This window comes from Geotrypetes seraphini, chromosome 11 (genome assembly GCF_902459505.1).
Source record: "Geotrypetes seraphini chromosome 11, aGeoSer1.1, whole genome shotgun sequence".
Classification (NCBI taxonomy): Eukaryota; Metazoa; Chordata; class Amphibia; order Gymnophiona; family Dermophiidae; genus Geotrypetes; species Geotrypetes seraphini.
Window position 1 is genome coordinate 13,214,904 of NC_047094.1, and position 24,445 is coordinate 13,239,348.

Here is a 24,445-nt window from a genome sequence, read left to right on the forward strand (position 1 = left end):
TTTCAGAAAGCAGTATTAAGATTTTGGCTCTCTCATTTCACCATTATGCTTCTGGAAAGTAAATGGTCAAGAATAAACTTTAATTTGCAAGCATTTATTCACTAGACTGGAGCTTTGGGCATAGCTGCATATCTATTAGAATAGATGAAGAAGGTTCCAAGGTAGTGTTACAAAAAAAGGTGATGCCACCGCACAAGTCACTGATGCGTTGCTACACATTCAGAGCCCCAAGTCTCTAATCATGGAATGGGACAAATCTCTGAAGAATACAATCATGAAGTTGTGAAAGGCAAAGCAGTGGCCTTCATTCTGCTGCTACTTGTATGGTTAGTAGCTCGTGGTAATTTTTTTTACATATTTAAAGCAATCCCCACACATACACACAATTGAATAACGCTTCCTAATCATAAAATCTTTCCATTTTCAAGGGATATTGAAAACAGACAACTCAAAGGAACAGGCTTAGTTAGACACCTAAAACCAAATTCCTGCCCTCTTCTGTAGGATTTTGTTTCCTATATTCCACAAATTTAAAGAACATATTGCTTCAATTTGCGATGTTTTGTAAAGCTTCCAACACACAAAAAAAACGAAAACAGAAAATGCCCACAAACATTCAGAAGGAATTTTAATTAACAAAAATGGTCCAGGAGAGAGAATGTGGTAGCATAAGGAGACTGGAGGCCATATGTACCTCAGAAGGATGCATGTCAGTCCGCGGACATGCCTGCAAGCCCATGCGTGGAAAACAATCTGGACCACTGTTAGTGCAGTACTGGGCCCAACTGTATCAATAACCACAGTCTCCTCTTCATTTTGTGCATTCTGCATACATTCACTAAATATATACATATTTAAAAAAATACAAAGTTGAGTTTGAATAAAGTGGCTTCTACCTTTCCTATGCAAGCTTGCCACATGAATGCATGCAAAGCTAATAAGCTCAAAGAGCTGCATAAAGTTATGTTTTTGGCAAACAGGCAACTAAAATAGGTAAACACTTAAAAAGCCACTGATGTGAAAACAACAGAACTTCCTCCTCCAAAAGTATAGAATTTGACTACAACTACAATTTTTAAAACTTTTGTTTTCAGTCTCTTACTCCCTTACTCATGTCAAAGTTCGTAGCAGCAATTACACAACAGTTCTTAAGAAATGTCAAGTCTCAGTTCTCTGCCTCGGGAGTGAGATTTCACAGGTTAAAGTTTAGTCAGTCCGAAGAATCATTGGAGGATGCTCACTATCTTCATCCAGTCGCAGTGAATTGGTTTCATCTTCCAGGCCAGTGCCACCGACTGCACCCAGGTCTTCTGAATAGCCTGCAGCGAGATAGCAATATAGTATATGGGACTGAGCATCACTCAACGTGATATTAGGTTGTGTAAATAGTCCTAGCTTAAAGCATGAACTTATGCAGTAAACAATCATTAACTTCCTCATCATGCAGTCAAGACCATGCATGGTTTCCCCCTCTTTCCCTCTCTTTATCTCCAGCATTCCCCTCCTCTCTTCTGCCCCCTTTCCCAGTAAGGGCAGACACATGGGTCCTGATTGATAATCATAAGCTTCCCCTGCCCTAGTGTTATATAGATTATGGTTGTACATATTAGGCATAATTTTAAAATAAAATACACCTATTTTATAAAAGCAACATACAATATGTGCTTATGGCCCTTTATAACATTGGGGCCCAGAACCTCCTCCTCTAATGCACAAATGTTACACCAGGGTAGATAAAAACTCAAGGATTTTTTTTTTTTTAATAAAATGCTTTTGTGAGAAAAAAAATCTATATCAAAAATAAACCATAACGTATCTTAAATAGAAAACTAAAAGTTATTCATCATGTAACAAGGATTAGTTTTTAATTATGTAGCATGAGGCTGTATATTTATGCAATGTTTAAATTTTTGGGTAAATGAATTCCATTAATCCATTCATAATGTCACGGTCAATTTTTCTATCTAGAAGATGCTTGCTTTTGGATTTCTGAAAACTGTGAATGTGGTCTGTAGATATAACATGCTTCTTCTTCACAGCAAAAATGTTATAAAATATAGAGTTGAGAAAAAGACCTTCGCTCCATTGTTCTTTTGTAAAATTGATGTACACAGAATCAACTCCTTCCTCTTGTGCTAAGTTTATATATCTGCACAAGGAACTAAGTGTGAGGAGGAAGTGACAAGCAGCAAAAATGAAAGTGAAACCTTTTGGGGAAGGAGAGTACCAGCTTCTGAGATTTACCAGCAGCAGGCATTTGTGGGAGCAACTTGGGCAGTGTCATCTTTTGCAAGGACCCCTTGCCAATAACACCAGAGCCCTATCGTGGCAAATTGGGAAGGAGAGTACCTGCTTGTGAGACTTATCAAGTCTGAACGCTGGTCCCTTAGGCTGTTTCATTGAAATCTGATGCTGTGGACTATAATGGCATTCTGAACTATAGAGTCTTTTCAACAGTGGTTTTATTACCAGTGTTTAAGCATTTCAGCACAGTGACAAGGAAGGGACTCACATTTAAATTTTATTAAATTTATTTACTTATCTTTTTCACTAAGTTAACTTATATTTCTCAAAGGAGTATACCGTATTTTTCACTCCATAAGACGCACCCTAAATTTAGAGGAGGAAAACAAACCAAAAAAACCATTCTGAACCAAATTCTCCCTGCCAGGCTCTGTACCCTGTCCCCCTTCTGGTGGTCTAGTGGTAGGCAGGGACAGGGCATAGGGCAGGCAGGGCCCCCCAGCCCAAGGCAAGCAAGCAGGCAGGTAGGGCCCCCCAAAGTGCATAATCTTTCTTCTCTTATTCACTATCCATTTCCTTCCCTTCCATTAAGTATCACATCTTTGTATCTTTATTCCTCCCCTTTCCCGCATTATTCCTTGTCCCTGTCCCTGTCCTTATGCTCCCTCCTATTTCAGCATTTCTTTGCTCTGTCTCTTTCCCTCCCCTGATTGCTCTGGTTCTTATGCTGGATTGTCATTTCCTTCCTCCTGTACTCCTCATCCCCACCCCCGAGAGAGGCAGGCAAGGCTAAGCACCCCCCCCACCAAGGCACCCCCCTCGTACCCCCTCCGTCCTCTCCCTGTACCTTTAGTTCCTCCGGCACAGCTTGACGGGCTGTTTCTCCATGTCCCGCCCAAACGCGAAGGGAGTCGGAGGAGCGGCGGTGGAGGCAGCTAAGGCCCGGATGTGCTGCCCAGCGCTGCCATGGGGGATAGGAGGGAGGAAAATGGGAGGGCAGAACCAGCCGCCGCTGATGCTATTTCTATAGCCGCTCGCTCTCTTCAGGACTGCGTCGCCATGTCGGAACTCCCAGCGGCTTCCAGATCCAATGTCTGTTGCTCGCGCCCGGCCCGCGGAGAGTGTGTGGGTAACAGGACTCGCTGTCTCCTGTTGCCTCTCCAGCAGCAGAGTGGCGCGCAAGGCTGCCTGCCTGGTTGGCTGATGCGGCTGCCTCCTCTTCCCTTCTATGGCGGGAGAGCGGCACACAAGGCTGCCTGCCTGGTCCCGCTCCACTTCTCGCAAGAACGGAAGGGGCGTGGGACTAGGCAAGCAGCTTTGTGTACCGCTCTGCCGCTACAGAAGGGAAGAGGAGGCAAACGTGTCAGCCGACCAGACAGGCAGCCTTGCACACTGCTCTGCCGCTAGATGCAGCTGCATCCAGTGAGGGAGGGCACCAACATTAAAAAAGGTAACCGGGGGGGGGGGGGGGGGGGGGGTATTTGCTCCATAGGACGCACACTTTTTTCCACCCACTTTTTTGGGTGGAAAAAGTGCATCTTATGGAGCAAAAAATACGGTACATCTTGTTCAATAGCATTTGATTATATTATTTTGAACATTGAATGGAACTGATCATTGACAGATTGGAGCAAAGTTGAATAAAGCCATCAAAATTTGGCACTAGCTCCTGTTCCAGGGGTCCCTTAGTCATATTTTAGTGGGAGTTTTGTACGATTTGATCGATTTGGAATGTTTTCTTTTTTTTTAAGTTGTAGGTGATGAAAGCATGCAGGTACCTTTAGTCACGGCTGCATAGGTCTGTGCCACTAACGGCCTGTCATGTGATGCGGACTCCAAGATTTCATTGGCAGGTTCCATGCTACCATCTAATCTACATCAGATTAAAAAAAATAATAAAGTTGATGAGTTTGCATTAGTGTTAATGGTATTAGCACTCTGAGTTTTGTATGCACAATATACTACTTGGAGAGAAAAGGAACAATCTTGAAGTTTTCCATTTTGTTATGATCAAGTCAGGAAGCCTTTTCTTAAAAATTCCACTTTTGGATGAATTCACAACTGAAAGTAAGACATGGCATGCAGGATCAGACAGAAAAGGTCCATCAAGGCCAATCCAGGACAGTAGACGTACCCAAGAAATTCATTCCTTGTTGCTCATTCCCAGAGACACAATGGTTTTCCCCAAGTCAATCAAATAATAGTTTATGGACTTATTTCAAGAACTTACCAAACCCCTTTTAAAGCCAGCTTTGCTTGATGCCTTCAACGTCAAATTCCATCGCTTAATTGTGTATTGAATGGAAAAAAAGTTACTTTCTAGAGAACGACACGGGGACTATTTACCGCGGTAAACCGCGGGTCACCGCAGTAAATCTGCAGGAATGGAGACATTTGCAACTGGTTTACCGCAGGAATGGGGAGAAGATGGGGACAAGACCTTTCACCGCCCCGTGGGAGTGCTGAAAAGTCTTACTCTTGTGGTAAAAAAAATTGCGCCCGTTTCAGACTCGGCATCTTCTCCCCAGCTCCTCTTGAGCCTATTTTACCTTCAGGAGCCAGCCATGCCACGATGAAGACAGAAGGAACTTAAAACCAAAGCCTGAGACCAATGTGATTTGAAGAATAAAATTACCAAACAAAAAGGAAAAAAAAAAAAAAATTATTTTATATTTTGTGATTATTTCAGATTTGAAATATGTATCCTGCTAGAGCTGGTATTAGACATAACTGGGGACCGCAAAGTCCAGGCTGTGCTTCTTTAGCTTCCAACTGGCTTAGGGCTCTCTCTCTGACCAGGGGGGAAGTTGCCCTAGTTGCACTCCCCTAACATTATTCTTGCCATGTGTGACTAAAGTATTCTGTTAGCTTGATTTTTCTATGTAGCATTCTGTAGTAATTTGGTTTGTTCAGTTTTCACAATAGTGAAGGGGATATTTGTGAAAGGGAGGGGAGATAGGTTTTGTTGAACCTTGCTCTGTTTTGTGTTTATAAAATTGATAATTGTCAGAGGAGAAGCTTCCACTCACACACACGTGATTGCAGGGCGGCGCAGGCAGGTTTCGCTGGCATCAGTTTCTTTTCTAAAGCACCACGAAGGTAAAGGGGAGGGAGGGAGATAGATTTGGCCGGAGGAAAGGGGCCACGCACGCAATCGGTGACCTCGAGCCTTCCTTCCCTTAAGTTTCTTTACGCCGCGAAGGTAAGGGGGAGGGAGGGAGATTCTCGGGCTGCTGAAGGGCGGTGAGATGGTGAGAGAGAATGGTGGATGTTGTGGGGACGGGGCGGTGAAGGGGATGGTGGTCCGGTGACAGGGACAGATTTTTCCCCATGTCATTCTCTATTACTTTCTTCAATTTGTGTTACATTTGCTACCCATTAGATTTCATAGAATAGTCCTAGACCTGGTTTCCCATTTACCTGTTCCACTGTAACCATGACTTCATAAGCCACTAATTATATACTCTCTCTGTTGCTTGTTTTCCAAGTATAAGAGACCTCCTTTGAAAGGGCTTTCTTATGAAGAAAGACTAAACATCTCCTGAGTTATTTGATGCTTTTCTCTGAACGACTCCTAGGGCTCCTTTTACAAAGGGGCGCTAGCGTTTTTAGCACACGAACCAGATTAGCGCGAGCTACCCAAAAAACTACCGCCTGCTCAAGAGGAGGCGGTAGCGGCTAGCACGTTAAGCACAGTTACTTACCGTAACAGTTGTTATCCAGGGACAGCAGGCAGATATTCCCACACATGGGTGATGTCACCGACGGAGCCCCGCAGCGGACAGCCTCGAAAGCAAACTTGCTTGAAGATCTCGATCTTTCGAGCACTGTACTGCGCATGCGCGCGTTTCTTCCCGCCCGAACTAGGGGGCGCATCTCCTGAGAGGATCCTCAGTTCAGATACCTAGCCAAGAAGCCAACCAGGGGAGGTGGGAGGGTTGTGGGAATATCTGCCTGCTGTCCCTGGATAACAACTGTTACGGTAAGTAACTGTGCTTTATCCCAAGACAAGCAGGCAGCATATTCCCACACATGGGTGACCTCCAAGCTAAGTAAAAAGGGATGGAGGGAAGTTGGCAATTTACGAAAAAAGATTTTGCAAAACAGATTGGCCAAAGTGGCCATCCCTCCTGGATAAGGAATCCAGACAATAATGAGAGGTGAAAGTATGAACCGAGGACCAAGTGGCAGCCTTGCAGATTTCCTCAATAGGAGTTGATCGAAGGAAAGCTACAGATGCCGCCATAGCTCTAACTTTGTGGCCCGTCACTCGACCTTGCAGAGGAAGACCAGCCTGAGTGTAGCAGAAAGAAATACAAGCAGCCATCCAGTTGGAGATTGTGCGTTTTGATATAGGACGTCCCAACTTGTTTGGATCAAATGAGATGAAAAGTTGAGGAGATGTTCTGTGAAGTTGAGTGCGTTGGAGGTAGAAAGCCAAAGCACGTTTACAGTCCAAGGTATGAAGAGCGGCTTCTCCAGGATGAGAATGAGGCTTTGGAAAAAACACAGGTAGAACAATAGACTGATTGATGTGAAATTCCAAAACAACTTTAGGTAAGAATTTAGGATGAGTACGGAGGACCACCTTGTCATGGTGAAAAACTGTGAAGGGTGGATCTGCAACCAAAGCTTGTAGCTCACTGACTCTTTGAGCAGAAGTGAGGGCAATCAAAAACACAGCTTTCCAAGTGAGATACTTAAGGTGGGCTTTGTCAAGCGGTTCAAAAGGAGGTTTCATAAGTTGAGCTAAAACAACATTGAGATCCCAAACCACTGGAGGTGGTTTAAGCGGTGGATGGAGATTGAGAAGTCCTTTCATAAAGCGAGAAACCATAGGATGTGCAGAAAGGGGTTTTCCATCCAAAGGCTGATGAAAAGCAGCTATAGCACTAAGATGGACTCGAATAGATGTAGTTTGAAGTCCAGATTGTGACAAATGAAGTATGTAGTCCAGAACGGATGTCAAGGAGGAAGATCTAGGTGGCAAGTGACGTGTAGAACACCAAGCAGAGAATCTAGTCCACTTCTGGCCATAACATTGTCTAGTTCAGGGGTGCCCAACGCATCGATCGCGATCGACCAGTAGCTCAGGAAGGCAACTCGAGTCGATCGCACTCGTGTTGCCGTCCTGATCTACGGGCCGATCAGCCCTCCTTTCCAGTGTTCTCCCTAGGGCCTTTTAGCTGGGCGGTCCGCCCAGCTGTCATCTGCCGCTGCTGAACATTAAAAAAAAAAACCCAAAAAAACCGGCTTGGAGATTTCAGCCCCTAGCGAACTTATGCTCCGGGCTCTAACGTGTGCGTGCAGGCTTCTCTTCTCTTCCCTCCGAAACCGGAAGTTATGCCCGGGGAGGGGGAGGGGGGGGGAGAAGGGAAGCCTGCACACACGTGTTGAGAGCCCTGAAGCAAGCGTTCGCTACGGGCTAAGGCGGGAGACATGTTAGTGAAGCATTTCCTCTTCTTGCTGCCGGGTCCTGCCTACTTTCTGTTTCCGCGAAGGCAGGACCCGGCAGCATTTCCCCCAACAGTTCCTCGCGATGCTGGTCGGCCGAAGCAGGGAGAGGTTGGGGCGGCGTCGGCTTTTGGGCGTTATTGGCGTCGGCTTTCGGGCCTGTTATTGGTGGCGGTTTGGGTCCTGGTCCCCGATGGCAGTTTGGGTCCCCGATGGCAGTGGCAGTGTCTTGGGGGAGGGCAGGGAGAAAGAAAGAAAGAAAAAGAGCAGGCAGGGAGACAGAAGGAAAGAAGAGAAACAGAAAAAAAGGAAAGGGAGGCAGAGAGAAAGAAAGGGCAGGGAGAGAGGAAGGAAAAGTTGGGGGAGGGAATGAGGTGTGGAGGAGAGGAAGCATACAGGCTGAAAGAAGGGAAGAAAGACTGGATGCACAGTCAGAAGAAGAAAGTGCAACCAGAGACTCATGAAATCACCAGACAAGGTAGGAAAAATGATTTTATTTTAAATTTAGTGATCGAAATGTGTCTCAATTTATATCTGCTGTCTATATTTTACACTAAGGTCCCCTTTTACTAAACCGCAATAGAGTTTTTTTAGCGCAGGGAGCCTATGAGCGTCGAGAGCAGTGCTGGGCATTCAGCGCAGCTCCCTGCGCTCTAAAAACTGCTATCGTGGTTTAGTAAAAAGGGAGGGGGTATATTTGTCTATTTTTGTATGGTTGTTACTGAGGTGATAGTGCATAGAGTCATCTGCTTTGACCTCTTTGAAAAACCCTGGAATAGGAATGATAATTAACATTTTCTATGCGTACAGTGTGCGTTGTGTTTTTTAAAAATTTTATTGTTGGTAGATCATTTTGACTTGGTCATTTTAAAAGTAGCTCGCAAGCCCAAAAAGTGTGGGCACCCCTGGTCTAGTTGATGGTTTCCTGGAAGCAAGTAAGATATCTTGAACAGACGGAGAGAATTGAGAAAAGTCTGTTATGTAGAAAGGTACCAAGCTGTTAAATGTAGAGACTGCAGATTGGGATGAAGCAAGGATCCGTGACTCTGCGTGAGTAGAGAGGGAAATACTGGTAGAAGAAGAGGCTCCCTGGTGCTGAGTTGAAGTAGAAGGGAGAACCAAAGCTGTCTGGGCCACCGAGGAGCTATCAGAATCATGGTGGCATGTTCTGACTTCAGTTTGACTAGAGTCTTGAGAATCAGAGGAAACGGAGGAAAAGCATAAAGGAACTGATTCCTCCAGTCCAGTAGAAACGCATCCGCTTCGAGACGTTGAGGGGCATAGATGCGGGAGCAAAATTGAGGCAGTTTGAAGTTGAGAGGTGATGCAAACAGATCTATCTGTGGAGTTCCCCAACGGGCAAAGATTTGGCGAAGAGTAGGAGAATTGAGTGTCCATTCGTGAGGCTGTAGAAGACGACTCAATTTGTCCGCCAAATAATTGTGTTGACCCTGAATATAAACAGCTCTGAGGAAGATGTTGTGAAGAATTGCCCAATGCCACAATTTCAGAGCTTCTTGACAGAGGGAGTGAGATCCCGTCCCTCCCTGTTTGTTGACATAATACATGGCTACCTGGTTGTCGGTACGTACAAGAATCACCATGTTGTGAAGGAGATGTTGAAAAGCTTTGAGAGCATAGAATATCGCTCTGCGTTCCAACAGATTGATATGACACCGACGGTCTGCTTGAGTCCAGAGACCCTGAGTGTGAAGACCGTCCACATGAGCTCCCCATGCGTACATTGATGAGTCGGTTGTGAGGACTTTCTGATGAGGAAGAGGGTGGAACAGCAAGCCTCTTGAAAGATTCAAAGAGAGCATCCACCAACGGAGAGACTTCCGCAATGAAGGAGTTATGGAAATCAGTCGAGTTGGTGGATCCACTGATTGCTGCCATTGGGATGCCAGTGTCCACTGAGGAATACGAAGGTGAAGTCTGGCAAAAGGAATCACATGAACTGTAGAAGCCATGTGACCGAGCAGAACCATCATCTTTCGTGCTGGAACAGTTGAAAGTTGGAAGAGTTGTTGAGAAATCTGAAGCAGGGCGGCCTGACGTGGTTGTGGAAGGTATGCTCTCAGATTGATAGTGTCCAGAGTTGCTCCTATGAACTGGAGAGACTGAGAAGGAGTCAACTGAGATTTGGGAAAGTTGATGTGAAATCCCAAACTTTGTAGAAAAAGAATAGTCTGTTGGGTCGCTGCAATAACCCCTGAAAAAGAGGGAGCCTTGATGAGCCAGTCGTCTAGGTATGGAAATACTTGGAGACCCTGGTTGCGAAGAGCTGCAGCCACCACCACAAGACATTTTGTGAAAACCCTGGGAGAAGAAGCCAATCCGAAGGGGAGAACTCGGTACTGCAGATGAAGGCTTCCTACTTGGAATCTGAGGTACTTGCGAAATGCTGGATGAATAGGGATATGAGTATACGCCTCTTTGAGATCGAGGGAACACATCCAATCCCCTTGATCCATTAACGAATATAAAGTTGGCAGAGTGAGCATTCGAAATTTCTCTTTGACTAGATATTTGTTGAGAGCTCTGAGATCCAGGATCGGTCGCAAATCCCCCGTCTTTTTGGGAACTAGAAAATAACGGGAGTAGAATCCCAAGTTCCTTTGGGAAAGAGGAACTTCCTCCACAGCTCGTAGGAGAAGCAGAGCTCGAGCTTCTTGAAGAAGAAGGGGAAGATGCGATTGATTGGAAGGACACTCTCTTGGATGGCGATCTGGAGGCACCTGAAGGAGCCGAAGAGAGTATCCCTCTCGTAGGATGGTAAGCACCCAGAGATCTGATGTAATGAGCTCCCACTGGTGATAAAATGTGGAAAGGCGACCCCCTATGGGGAGGGGAGAATTTGGAAACAGAGAAATTGGAATGCTCATGTTGAGATTGTCAAAAAGACTGAGCAGGCTTGGTGGCAGCAGGAGTCTGAGATTTTTGTTGTCACTGTTGTTGAGGAGGACGACGAGGAGGAGGTCTGGAAAAAGCAGGAGTCATTTTCTGAGGATAACGACGTGGAGTCTGTTTGAAACCTCTAGTTGGTGCAGGTTTAGGTTTTGGTCGAATGAGGAAAGCAAAAGAGCGTTCATGTTCTGAAAGATGCTTGGTAGCTGCCTCAATAGAGTCATCAAATAATTCATTTCCCTGACAAGATAGATTTGCCAATCGATCTTGAAGGTTGGGATCCATGTCCACAATACGTAACCATGCTAAACGACGCATGGCTACAGCAAAGGCAGATACTCGAGACGAGAGTTCAAATGTGTCATATGAGGCTTGTAACAAGAAGAGTCGTAATTGAGAAAGAGTCTTAAGGATGAGTTTAAATTCTGAAAGACGAGTGGTAGAGATATCCGGGTAAAAAGATGGTAAAATCTTCAGAAAATGGTTGAAGTAGGATGTAGAAATGTAGCTGTAATTAAGAACTCTATTTGCCATCATAGAGTTCTGGTATAAACGGCGACCAAACTTATCCATGGTACGACCTTCTCTACCTGGAGGAACTGAAGCATAGATTTTAGAAGGATGTGCTTTCTTTAAAGAGGATTCTACTACCAGGGATTGATGAGATAGTTGAGACTTTTCATAACCTTTACATGGAACTGTTCGATAACGGGATTCCAATTTAGATGGAATGGCAGTGATGGAATAAGGAGTCTCCATATTACAAAGGTTTGTTTCAGAACAGGAGTCATAGGTAATCTGAGGGACTCTTTCGGTGGATGAGGAAGCTCCATATCTGCTAAATATTCAGGAGTATACTTAGAATCTGAATGAAGATCCAGTTTGAGAGCTTGTCTCATATCAAAAATAAATTTGGCAAAAGAAATGGATTTGGAATCAGACGCTTCCTCAGGAGATACACTGAGAGATTTAGGAAGAGCTGAGTATGAGGGAGAAGCCTCTCTAGAATATGGTGAAAGTGGTTCTGAGTCTAGACGTAGAGTCACAGAAGAAGCTGCACTGTGAGGTGGAGTAAGAGAATGTTTTCTCTTCAGGCTCCTGGATGGAGAAGTACCAGGTGTACGTGGTACGGAATGAGTCGAGGTCTGTGGTGAACTGTCTCGACGGGGTGGCTTCGACGGTGGAGTCTTTGGTCGAGAAGGACTTCGAGTCGATGCGCGATGGTGTCGAGATCCGTGCTTCTGCTTCGAAGAATGAGGCAGAGAAGTCTCGGTATCCAATGCCGAAGACTCCCTCCGAAGCTTGGAAGCAATAGGTCTCGAATGCTTCGACCGGTGCTTCGGAGGAGGTGAGTCTGGAGAAGAATCAGACGAAGAAATTTTCTTCGGTGTCCTGGATCGGCCTCGAGATACTGGAAGCTCTGGTTGGGTGACAGGCTGATCAGTCCGAGGCAAGGTCGAGGACGGGACCAATTGAGCCACTAAGGAGGAAATCTGAGTGGTGAGTATAGATTTCAACATGTCCTCCAGCATTGGCACCGAGACAGAAGATTCTGACCTCTTAGGTGCAGCAGTACGCTCCGAAGAGGGCGACCTCAAAGGTGAGTATTCCCTTATCTTGGAGGTACGCTTGGAAGATGGACGTGCAGAGGACTCTGGTGGCTTCTTGGGTATGGTACCTGAAAGAGAACCCGGAGACTTACCCCCCATAGAGACTTCACAGATGGCACCGTCTTCGAGGGAACCGAAGCAGGCAAGGTCGAGGCCTTCGAGACCGAAGCTCCAGCCGGAGCCTGGGTCGAAGCCTTCGAGACCGTAGTCGTCGATGTCGTCGGAGTCGAAGCCTTCGAGACCGGGGCAGCCGCCGAGGTCGAAGTAGAATCCGAAGGTTGCTCCATGTCTCCAAAAAGTTGAAAAAATTGAGCGCACCGGCGTCGAAAAGCCCGTGGAGTAAGAGTGAAACAACGGTGAAAATCTTCTGGGGAATGAGTGGGACCCAGGCACTGTAGACAGCGGCAATGGGGATCGGTGACCGAAATCACACGATTACACTGACGACAACGTTTGAACCCGGTGAGAGGCCGGGACATGGAAAAAATAAAGTCCGTGTCGAACGAAAGGAGCAAATGGGCCTAGGCCCAAGGCTCACCGGCCGGACAAGAAATAAAAGAAACAATTTAAACTTTTTATTTTTATTTATTTATTTTTTTTAAGAAAAGAAAACGAAAAAGAAATAGGAGAGCACAGCGACCGAACTTTACTGAAAGAAAAGAAACAGCCGCGGTGAAGAGAAGGCAATGCTGCAGAGATGTAGAAAAACGTGTCTTCTTGTCTCCGCGGAATTAAACGAATTGAGGATCCTCTCAGGAGATGCACCCCCTAGTTCGGGTGAGAAGGCACGCGCGCATGCGCGGTACAGTGCTCGAAAGATCGAGATCTTCAAGCAAGTTTGCTTTCGAGGCTGTCCGCTGCGGGGCTCCGTCGGTGACGTCACCCATGTGTGGGAATATGCTGCCTTCTTGTCCTGGGATAAAGGCCCTAACGCACCTTTGTAAAAAGAAGCCCCTAGTTATATTACATGCGATTTAAAATGAACCAACCAGAACTGCAACCACTATTCATGCGCACAAAGTGGGCAGACTTGATGGGCTCTAGCCCTTTTCTGCCGTCATCTTCTATGTTTCTATGTGAGGGTCAAGATAAGGAAATTGGGTCATTAGGGCATAGACAGGGGGTGGGTAAGCAGAGTGGGCAGACTTGATGGGCTGTAGCCTTTTTCTGCCGTCATCTTCTATGTTTCTATGTTTAAAGTGTTAAACAGAGGCACAATATTTTCCACGACTATGCACTGAGCTGAGGATTTCAATATAATGACCAGATCCTTTTCTAAAACAGGCACCGGCGCTGTGTCCACATATTTAGGATATTTACCTATGTGGATCACTTTATGATTTGTGCATACAGTAGAGCACTGATAGTACATGGTAGATTGGAGACAAAGACCTTGGAGCCGTGAACTATTGGCACGTATAAGCGAATATGCCTCTGGAGTTGTCACAAAAGAAGAACTCGCATAACCAAGGCGGCCTCCCGTCTGCCTCTGGTGTTGTCTTACTCATACAATACTGTCCTGTAAGTTGCACAAATAGTGCCTAAATTTTGTATTCAGTCCTCGATTGAATTGATAACCAATGCAAACTCTTTCAGTACTGAAGATTTAAGACACTGGGTGGAAAATAGTTTCCTGGTAGTTTAGTATTTTTGGCCCAAAGGAAAGGAGCTTCACACTTGGAAAGAATTAAACAAGACTCACTAAAATTCTGTACAATGCTAGATAATGGCTGTCATTTCAGTACTTACTTGTGCTGTTTCATCAGTGTGCACTCTCCTCCTTCTTGAGGATCGAGGTTGTACATGTAGAGATAACCATCAGATGCCCCAACCAGTAACCTGGGAATCTTCTGAATTCTAGTAGAAAAGGAAAAAAAAAAAAGAAAAAAGACAGCTTAAATTGAAATAATAAAAATTAAGAAACACCTGTCGAAATGCATGCTCCTGGCAATTCACCATGTAAAATTATAAAACGCCTACACTCAAATGGCATCTTTCATCTCAAGAGGATTCCACTTATTACTTCTCCGATATATTTTTTAATGCAAACGTATGACACATCAGCTTCTAAAGGGGAAAAGGATTATCTAAGCCAGTGTATCACAAACTGTGTGCCACGAGATGCCGGTGCCAGCTGACTAGTAGACGTGCTTAGTAGACGTGCTTCTGCCTAGTAGACGTGCTTCTTGCAGCGCGAGGCACATTCTGCAGGCAGTCAGCTGGTACCTCTCCTCCTCTATGCACCTCTCTTTTTATAGCGCCCCCTACTGGCGGCTCAGGGCCCTATCTGGAGGGCCTTCGCACATGCGCAGACGCACATGCACATGTGATGACATCTGTGCATTTCCAGATGCCCTTCAGCCATGGCACAGGGTTTAGTGTGCCGTGGCTTCCGGAAGTTTGCAAGACACTGATCTAAGTCTTCACTTACAACTTAACAAACTGAAATCTGAGCAAACCCGAGAAGTTTCCCTTGTAGTATACGACTGACTTCACCTGAAGGGCTACCGAGTATTAAAATTTTAAGAAAGTCGCAAAGTTTATTTTATTATTATTGCAATCCAGTGATTTGATCTTTTAGCATATGGCCAAGTCAACTTCATTATCCCACTTTTCTTAAAGCCACAAGTTACTTTAATGTCCTGTCTACAGATCTAGTTTCTGAAATGTAAAGTTCATTAAGTGGTCAAATTTTTAAATTTCAGTGTATTGGTTCATTTAGTTTGGAGTTGAATCAAAACTGATTTTGATATGATCACGTTAATTTTATAATAAATTTGTGTTAATCTATTACTCCTCTGATACTGAATCTGCTTTGAAAACTAAGTAGCTAATACATTGGAGATAACATATATCAGAAAAACAGGGATGGAAGAGGCCTAAAGAGATCATCTATTTTATTGTCAATGTCTGCATTAAATACACCTTTAGTGTAGCTATAAAATCATCTACAAAGCAGAGGAAACTTTAAATATCTGCCGATGACGAAGTGAGGTATTAAGGTGGGTGTCCTAATACGGGCACTCAGCTGATGCTGGGGCGAGAGAGACATGGTGAGACGGGGTGGAGAGTACCGGGGGGAGGGGGAATGTTCCGTTGTGTTCTACTACTCAGTAACAGTTATAGTCACTAGGGATGAGTGGGGGGAGGGAGGTGGGGTGGCTTTTTTCAGAGCTCATAAGAGTCCAGGGCCTCAGGGCACCATGCCACCGACTTCAGCCTCGCTTGCCATGGGCAGAGTAGGCGGGGGGGAGGGGGGGTCTGTTGATATTAATCCTAAACTGTTGATGCCTGTATGAGTGTTGAGGACGATGCCTCTTAGTTTGTTGAGAACCCTTCTATGCCTTACTCTGTTGTTTGCATCAATAAAAATTGTTTGAACTGTAAATATTTGCCGATTCTTGCAAAACAGCAAGCTTTGTATCTGTGTGCCTATGAAAGAAGCGCAGTGCTAAACATTTTCAAAAGTGTTCCTGATCCTTAAGAAGCACCTTAAGTTTTGTATCAGCAGCAGAAAGGGAAAGGAGAGCCTGCTTTTACCTTTTGTAATTCAACGCATAGAACATGCAAAAGCTAAAATTTGTCTTAAATAGTAGCCAAGCTTCTCAGTGTCCATCTTCCAATATACTGCAAGTCAAATAAGAAAGGCATACTTTCGATGCCTACTTCTAAAGCAGTGGTTTCAAACTGGCGGCTGGGGGCCACATGCGGCCCACCAGGTACTATTTTGAGGCCCTCGGTATGTTTCTCCTAATCACAAAAGTCAAATAAAATAGTTTCTTGATCGTGTGTCTCTTTAGCTACAAATTACAATATTATTATTAAGACTTAGCCAAAAGGAAAGATTTATAAACTATAGAGGTTTAACTAATACAAAATTGTCATTTCTTTAATAAGACATTAACTCTTTTTTTCTGAGGCCATCCAAGTACCGACAAATCCCAAATGTGGCCCTGCAAAGGGTTTGAGTTGGAGACCGCTGGCCTATAGGAAGAGGAGATGCAAATGTTAAGAGCCTTAGCCAATAGGGAGAGGAGAAGATAGTGGATGCTGAGGATTGGTCATTTGGCCTTTATCTGCCATCATGTTAGTATGTTTCCATAACCATAAAGTTCTATGACATCACAATGCAGGTGTAAAGAGCCTTAGCCTATAGGAAGAGGAGATGCAAATGTTAAGAGCCTTAGCCAATAGGGAGAGGAGAAAATAGTAGATGCTGTGGATTGGTCATTTGGCCTTTATCTGCCATCAAGTTTCTATGTTTCCATAACCATAAAGTTCTATGACATCACAATGCAGGTGTAAAGAGCCTTAGCCTATAGGAAGAGGAGATGCAAATGTTAAGTGCCTTAGCCAATAGGGAGAGGAGAAGATAGTGGATGCTGTGGATTGGTCATTTGGCCTTTATCTGCCATCAAGTTTCTATGTTTCCATAACCATAAAGTTCTATGACATCACAATGCAGATGTAAAGAGCCTTAGCCTATAGCAGTGGTCTCAAACTCGCAGCCCACCAGGTACTATTTTGAGGCCCTCGATGTTTATCAAAATCACCAAAGTAAAATGAAACAGTTTCTTGATAGTTTTGGGGGTTTTTTTCACAGTTTATTTAAAATTTGATTACGCGCCTATCAAAATTCTATGTCTCTTTAGCTATAAATGACAATAGTATTATTAAGACTTAGCCAAAAGGAAAGATTTATAAACTATAAAGAGTTTTATCTAATACAAAATTGTCATTTCTTTAATAAGACATTAACTCTTTTTTTCGGAGGCTCTCCAAGTACCTACAAATCCCAAATGTGGCCCTGCAAAGGGTTGGAGTTGGAGACCACTGGCCTATAGGAAGAGGAGATGCAAATGTTAAGAGCCTTAGCCAATAGGGAGAGGAGAAGATAGTGGATGCTGAGGATTGGTCATTTGGCCTCTATCTGCCATCATGTTAGTATGTTTCCATAACCATAAAGTTCTATGACATCACAATGCAGGTGTAAAGAGCCTTAGCCTATAGCAGTGGTCTCAAACTCGCAGCCCGCCAGGTACTAATTTGAGGCCCTTGGTATGTTTATCATAATCACAAAAGTAAAATAAAAGAGTTTCTTCATCATATGTCTTTTTAGCTATAAATGACAATATTATTATTAAGACTTGGCCAAAAGGAAAGATTTATAAACTATAAAGAGTTTTATCTAATACAAAATTGTCATTTCTTTAATAAGACATTAATTCTTTTTTTCGGAGGCCCTCCAAGTACCTACAAATCCCAAATGTGGCCCTGCAAAGGGTTTGAGTTTGAGACCACTGTTCTAAAGAATTCAGCAGGAGCTCAATGTAAGCATCTTTTTTTTTCCAGGAACATAGTTTTATTCAGACTCGACTGAGCTGTTCTGGACATTGCAACCCCTAAAAACCTTTTCAGTTTGTGACAGATTTACTAAGAGCTCCTTTTACAAAGGTGTGCTAGCCGCTACTGCCTCCTTTTAATCATGGGCGCGCGTTAAAAACGCTAGCGCACCTTTGTAAAAGGAGCCTTAAGTTCCTTGGCAAGGTTCTACAAAACAGTCATGAATGCTAAATTCAGGTAAAAAGCTTGATGAGACTAAGCAAGGTCTCTATAGCAAAGAACAGCTTTTAGCAATACTGTATCAGGTATGTTCAGGAACTGCATGAGGCAATGGGCTTACGCACGTGGCAAGTGCACAGATATTTTTGTGCCCACAGAAGGGCAAGCGAACTGTAGCAAAGGCCCGGCCTTGGTTAAACATTTCCGTAACTTGCGACGGCAAATAATTGGTGGAAGCCATCAGCACTTTCCCAAAGTAGCCTGTCCAGGTAGTAGGCTCTTCTGGAGGCCTGCAAGTAATTCAACAAAAAAAAATAAATCAATAAAAGTATGATCAGGACTAAGAAATTAAGTTTTCATGCTTAAAAAAAAATCTCTCAAAAGAATACAAGATGAATGATAGACCTTGGGCTGACTCTGTATCATTTATCAAGCTGAGTATCGTGTGTCTGATCAGTCCAGGTCATAAGTACATAGCAGAACCCCCAAAACGGATTGATTTCTTGTAGCTCATTTCACAGGAGAAGTGATGGTTTTCCCCAAACCTTTTCCTTAACCTTTTCCTATCGTAATAAATTTTATGTTACGCTGGTTCCAATCGTAATTATTTTAGCAAAGTTTTGTATTATTCATCGTTATCATTTAAGGCAATTGTAAACATAATGTAAATATGTCGGTTCATAGACAACAGCGCGAAAGACAAAGGCGCGCCCGGACAATTGAGCACAACGCGGAGGCGCGCGCCACTCTAAATTACTGTTTTTAGGGCTCCGACGGGAGGGTGTGGGGGGTAAAATGTGGGGGGTTACAACCCCCAATCCCCCCACAACACCCCCACAACGCGCCCCCCCCGTCGGAGCCCTAAAAACAGTAATTTAGAGCGGCGCGCGCCTCCGCGCTGCGCTCAATTGTCTGGGCGTGCTTTTGACCTGACACCAAATATGTCATAAGTCTGTAAATTCAAATATTTTGTGTTCCTGGCTCTTTATTAGTCCATACAGACTGTTTATCCACGATGGCAACGACATTTTTGGAATGCCCTGCCATCCAGTACACACGATAGGAAAAGGTTAAACCTCTTTGAAGCCTATCTGCCATCAACAGATGCCACAGCTCAACTGTGCACTGTATGAAAACCCTACGGTCTATGATTTATTATCAATCTGCTGGTATACTACTACTACTAATAATAATAACTTTATTTTTGTATACCGCCATACCCCGAAGAGTTCTAGGCGGTTCACATTAGTTAAACAGAGATTACAAGTGGTTACATGTCAAATTGATCATAGAGCAGCAGACAGCAAGGAGGGAGTATTTACAAGTGATTACATATCAAATTGATCGTAGAGTTGCGAACAGCAAGGAGAGAAGTAATGGGAAGAGGAGGGAGAACGGGGGAGGGGCGAGGGTCAGAAGGGGGGGGGAAGAGGATTGGAAAGGGGCTACTGGTAACACTGCCTCCCTCATAATGAATACCATTTATAACTATTTTTTTGTTACCTCTCTGTCATTTTCAAACCCAGTCAGTCACTTTAGGAAGCTCTGTCTTTAGGTTGCCCATGTGAAACGTGTCAAAAGCCTTTATGAAATTCAAACACACTTCATTCAGCACTCTGGCTACCCAGTCAAAAAATGTATTAGGTTTGTCTGGCAAGATCCAACTCCAGCAAAACCATGATCCTCAGATTCTGTAATCTACTGGAAACCAGACACTACATTATCCTCTATTTTAGCTGTAATTCCAATAATTTACTAAAGCACTGTGTACCTTATAATCCTACTCAGACTTGACATTTCAGATCCCCCCTAAGCAACTAACCACCACAAATGAGTAATTTTACAAGGTGCTTAGGATGTGAAAAGGCATACGTTGCACTTATCTTCTAAAAGGCAATTTGTATGTTTATAAAAGCAAATATACTATTATAAATTAAAAATAAATCAATCCCACAGAACAATCCTAAGAATAATTTTCACTTGTTCAAAATTTGGGGAAAAAAAGTGATAAATTTACTACTATTTCAAGAAATGGAAAAAATATTAGCCATAAAGAAAGGACATTTTAATAAATTCAAGGATGTTTGGGGACCATTAACAGATTATTGTAACGAGTAAATAACATTTTTCCCTTAATTATACAATTGCAAATGAGAGGGTGGGGGGTTTCTGATCTTATATTAATTGTTTGGATTAGTAGAAAAGAATATATTATATGATATACGTGATTACATATGATATGGTAAAGGTGGGGGGGAATAAATTTCATTGATTTAAAATGATTGTAACAGAAATTCAAGTGATGTTAGTAAGTTTAAATGTTATTTCCGATTACACTTCTTGTAAGTTGTAAAAATGAATAAAGTATTAAAAAAAAAAAAGGACTGGGCTCCAGCAGCCAGTACTTAAGATTAGCAGCTCACATCATCAAGTTATGGGGGGAAAAAGAATCAAAGGAAATATATTTAGAAAAAGCATCACAAGTGAAAATCATTCATTTCACTTCTTCTATATTGCACCACCAATAAAAGATTACCCGATGCAGAATAAGGGCCCCTTTATCAAACTGCGCTACTGGTTTTTAGCGCAAGCCAGCACAGCAAATGCTCCAACACTCATGGAATTCCTAAGTGCATCAGAGCACTTACCTCACCGACCCATGCAGCTCGATAAAAGGGGGCTAAATGCAGTCAACAAACAGCAATAAGAGAATCTCTAATAAAATTGTCCCTTTTTTTTTTTTTTTTAGTTCAAATGATTTTTAATTTTTCTCACTAAAACTTTCACTAAATTACAACATGAAATGATAGAAAAGAACAATACAGAGTCAGCAACAGTGAAAACTGTATAACATATTAACATAGTAGATCAGTGGTTCCCAACCCTGTCCTGGAGGACCACCAGGCCAGCTGGGTTTTCAGGACAGCCCTAATGAATATGCATGGAGTAGATTTGCATGTCTGGCACCTCCATTATATGCAGATCTCTCTCATGCATATTCATTAGGGCTGTCCTGAAAACCCGACTGGCCTGGTGGTCCTCCAGGACAGGATTGGGAACCACTGTAGTAGATGACGGCAGATAAAGACCCGAATAGTCCATCCAGTCTGCCCAACCTAATTTAATTTTTTTTTTTTCTTCTTAGCTATTTTTTGGCAAGAATCCAAAGCTCTGCCCGGTACTGTGTTTAGGTTCCAACTATTGAAGTCTCAGTCAAAGCTCACTCCAGCCCATCTATACCCTCCCAGCCCATCCTCAACTAAACGGCCTTATACAGACACAGACCATGCAAGTCTGCCCAGTACTGGCCGTAGTTCTTCAATATTTACTATTATTTTCTTATTCTAGAAGATCCTCTGTGTTCATCCCATGCTTTTTTGAACTCTTGCCACTGTTTTCCTCTCCACCACCTCCTCTCTCAGGAGCGCATTCCAGGCATCCACCCTCTCCGTAAAGAAGAATTTCCTTACATTGCTCTTGAGTCTCCCACCCCTCAGCCTCAAATTATGCCCTCTGGTTTTAACATTTTCCTTTCTTTTGAAAAGATTTTGTTCTACGTTAATACCTTTCAAGAACTTGAACATCTGAATCATATCTCCCCTGTCCCTCCTTTCCACCTAGTTGTAAAGTTCCCAACGATGCTTGTTTTAAAAAGGCAGCAAATGCAGCTATGTGCCTACATAAAATAGATACCGAGTCCCATGTCAACTGTGCATCCATTCATATGCACAAATTTACACCTGCTCCAAATAAGATGTAAAATGTGTGTCTACATTGTAACTCTTCCCCTTTCACCCAAACTTATGTTCCAGAACACCTTTGTGCATTTTCATAAAAGCCTTTTTCAACGCAGGTAAAACAAGGAATTAATGCAATTCAATTTCTGACAATATGTATTGCAGTTAGGAAACTTACTTCTCTTTTACAGTCTCCAGTTTGAAGATATGCACTGTCTCAGTATTACTGGAAGCAGACAAGAACATACCATCCATGCTAAATGCCAAAGAGCAAATGCTCACACACCTAAAAAAAGGACAGAAACCGTGTCACAACATACATGACTTCTGCAAACCGAAGATGCAGGAAAAGAGCACTCTGACAAGCATATTAATTCTACAGTCAAAACAACCCAGCAGAGACAGTAAGAGGCAGATTTTAGATACTGTGTGGAGAGACGAATGCGCTCCCACTGACGTCACTTCCGGGTGCCCCTCATAGAAGTGATGTCGCGAGGAGCACGTTGAAGTTGTTACTCGCAGCGGTGAACACCTAGAGCAGGGGTCTGCAACCTTTAAGACATAAAGAGCCACTTGGACCCGTTTTCGAAAAGAAAAAAAAACTTGGAGCCGCAAAACCATTATAAAACAAATCTAACACTGCATATATTGTTTCTTATCTTAATGCTATATACAGGATCACTAAATTGAAAATAAAATCATTTTTCCTACCTTTGCTATTTGGTGATTTCATGAGTCTCTGGTTGCACTTTCTTCTTCTGACTGTGCATCCAATCTTTCTTCCTTTCTTTCAGCCTCCTGTATGTTTCCTCTCCTCCAGACCTCATTCTCTCCCCCAACTTTTTCTTTCTGTCTCCCTGTTCCCCCTTCTTTCTGTCTCCGTGCCGTCCCCCAAGCCACTCGGTTTGCTGCCACCGCAATCGGGGAACAGCCCCCAAGCCACCACCGTCCCAAGCTTTCCCTGCAGAAGTGTTGCGCTGACCAGCATTCCGCTCCCTGACGTCAATTCTGACGTAGGAGAGGAAGTTCCGGGCCAACAAGGCATTTCTCCTCATTCCATCCAGCCTGAGCCCCATCTCTCCTTGATCCAGCATTTCCCTTCTGTGTCTGTCAGAATTACCATTCCACCTATTTTCCAGCATCACCCTTCTTTGTGTCCATCTCACCTATATCCCTATCTCACCACTTTTTCAGAATCTTCATTTGTCTCTGTCCTTATCTTTACGCCATGTTCACCATTTGCCCTTTCAATGTCTTTATCTCCCCCCACACACTTTTTCAGCATTACTTCTATGTCTCTATTTCACCTCCTCTTCATGTCCCCTCTGTATCTCTATCCTTATTCAGCAGGTCCTGCTTACCCTTTCTCTTCTTTGTGTCACTATCTCCATTTTCAGCTTTCCCCCCCTTTTCCTTTGTTACTGCACCCTGTAGCTAGAATCTTTCCACCCTCCCTCCACTCCGGCCCAGCCCAGTATGAAAGATTTCCTTTTGTTTCCCTCCCCTCTCTCTTTCTCTCTCTCTTCTCCTCCCTCACCCACGAGTCCTGCATCTGGCCCTCTCCCTTCTACCTGCACCTGGCAACACCCCCCTGCTCCGCGGCTCTCTTCAGCAACTCGTCAGCAGCGGTGATCAAGACAAGCTGCCAACATCGAGGCCTTCCCTCTACGAGTCCCGCCTTTGTGGAAAAAGGAAGTTGAAACAAGCAGGACTCGCAGAGGGTAGGCCCCGACGTCAGAAGCTGCTGCCGAGTTGCCGAAGAGAGCCGCGGAGCAGGGGATGTGGCCGGAAGCAGGTAGAAGGGAGAGGGAGATAGGAAGGCTGTAGATCTCCGGAGCATGACACCGACCCCGGCCAGGATGATTTCTTTTTCAGGCACCTTACAAGTCCAGCGTCGCGGGGGAAATAGCCATGCTGAGCAGTGAGCTCAGCACTACACAGATGAAAGCCTTGCTTGCTGATTGGTCCGGCGGGGCGGGGCCGCCGGACCAATCAGCAAGCAAGGCTTTCATCTGTGTATGTGCTGAGCTCACTAATCAGCATGGCTATTTCCCGCCGCGACGCCGGACTTAAGCTGCATGCCTGCGTGACACACTACCGGAGCCGCAGCAAAGGTGGAAAAGAGCCGCATGCGGCTCTGGAGCCGCAGGTTGCCGACCCCCGACCTAGAGGAACAGGGGAAGGGAAGGGGGACGCGCTTGCAGCGGGGGGCAGAGACGAGGGGGGGGGGGCGCCTCTCATCCTTGCCATGCCACCGACTTCAAGTTCAAATAATTAACCTAAATGCAGAGAATGAACCATCTACTGCACCTCTTTACACCTCTTCGGAATTCAAACAGCTTCTGTCCCTCCGGAATGGAAAACACTCGAATCACTGTCCCCTGGAAAGTACAGAACACACAGAAACTGTAGACTCCAAGGGAATAAAACCCCCAAAGTTCACGTTCAGCAGCACGTCAACTGCATTAAAAAAAAACAGGTAACCTATCCATTCAAAGTCGTACGATTTTCAGAAATCATATCCAAGTCAGATCGCTGACTGCACATATAGGGCTCCTTTTACTAAGGTGTGCTAGACCTTAACGCCAGAATTGAGCTGGCGTTAGTACTAGAAGCGTAGCGCGCGGTAATTTCCTGCGTGTGCTAAAAACACTAGCGCACCTTAGTAAAAGGAGCCCATAGTTAAACAGGTAAAAAAGTTAAATGGATATCTGAACAGTTTCTAGATAACTTACCCTTGCCCCCTTCTCCGCTCACCAGAACTTCCCAAACCAGGTTCATTTTAATATTTAAAAAAAACTGACCAAAGAATATACCCGAGATATTTTAATTTGATTTAATTAGATAGAGTGGGAGCCCGCCAGGACAGTTGAATGCCTGAATAATTTGTAATCTGCATAGAATTGTAGGATATGCAGAATATACATT

At 44.1% G+C, this 24,445-nt stretch overlaps 1 protein-coding gene across 2 annotated transcripts in view; it reads right to left on the reverse strand.

Annotated features, from left to right (window-relative positions):
* Positions 1-603: 603 nt before the first annotated feature.
* The window catches only part of WIPI2 (WD repeat domain, phosphoinositide interacting 2), a 58,631-nt gene continuing 34,789 nt past the window's right edge, over positions 604-24,445 (reverse strand). The window contains exons 7-12 of one of the 2 annotated variants that reach the window (XM_033914501.1): positions 23,828-23,898; positions 21,696-21,803; positions 17,906-18,070; positions 13,968-14,075; positions 4,023-4,117; positions 604-1,319 (exon numbers count right to left, since the gene is read on the reverse strand). In XM_033914501.1, the coding sequence (XP_033770392.1) occupies positions 1,207-1,319; positions 4,023-4,117; positions 13,968-14,075; positions 17,906-18,070; positions 21,696-21,803; positions 23,828-23,898 (660 nt within the window). In that variant the 3' untranslated portion in view covers positions 604-1,206. The remainder of the gene's footprint in view (positions 1,320-4,022; positions 4,118-13,967; positions 14,076-17,905; positions 18,071-21,695; positions 21,804-23,827; positions 23,899-24,445) is intronic. The other variant, XM_033914502.1, reaches the window with a different exon arrangement.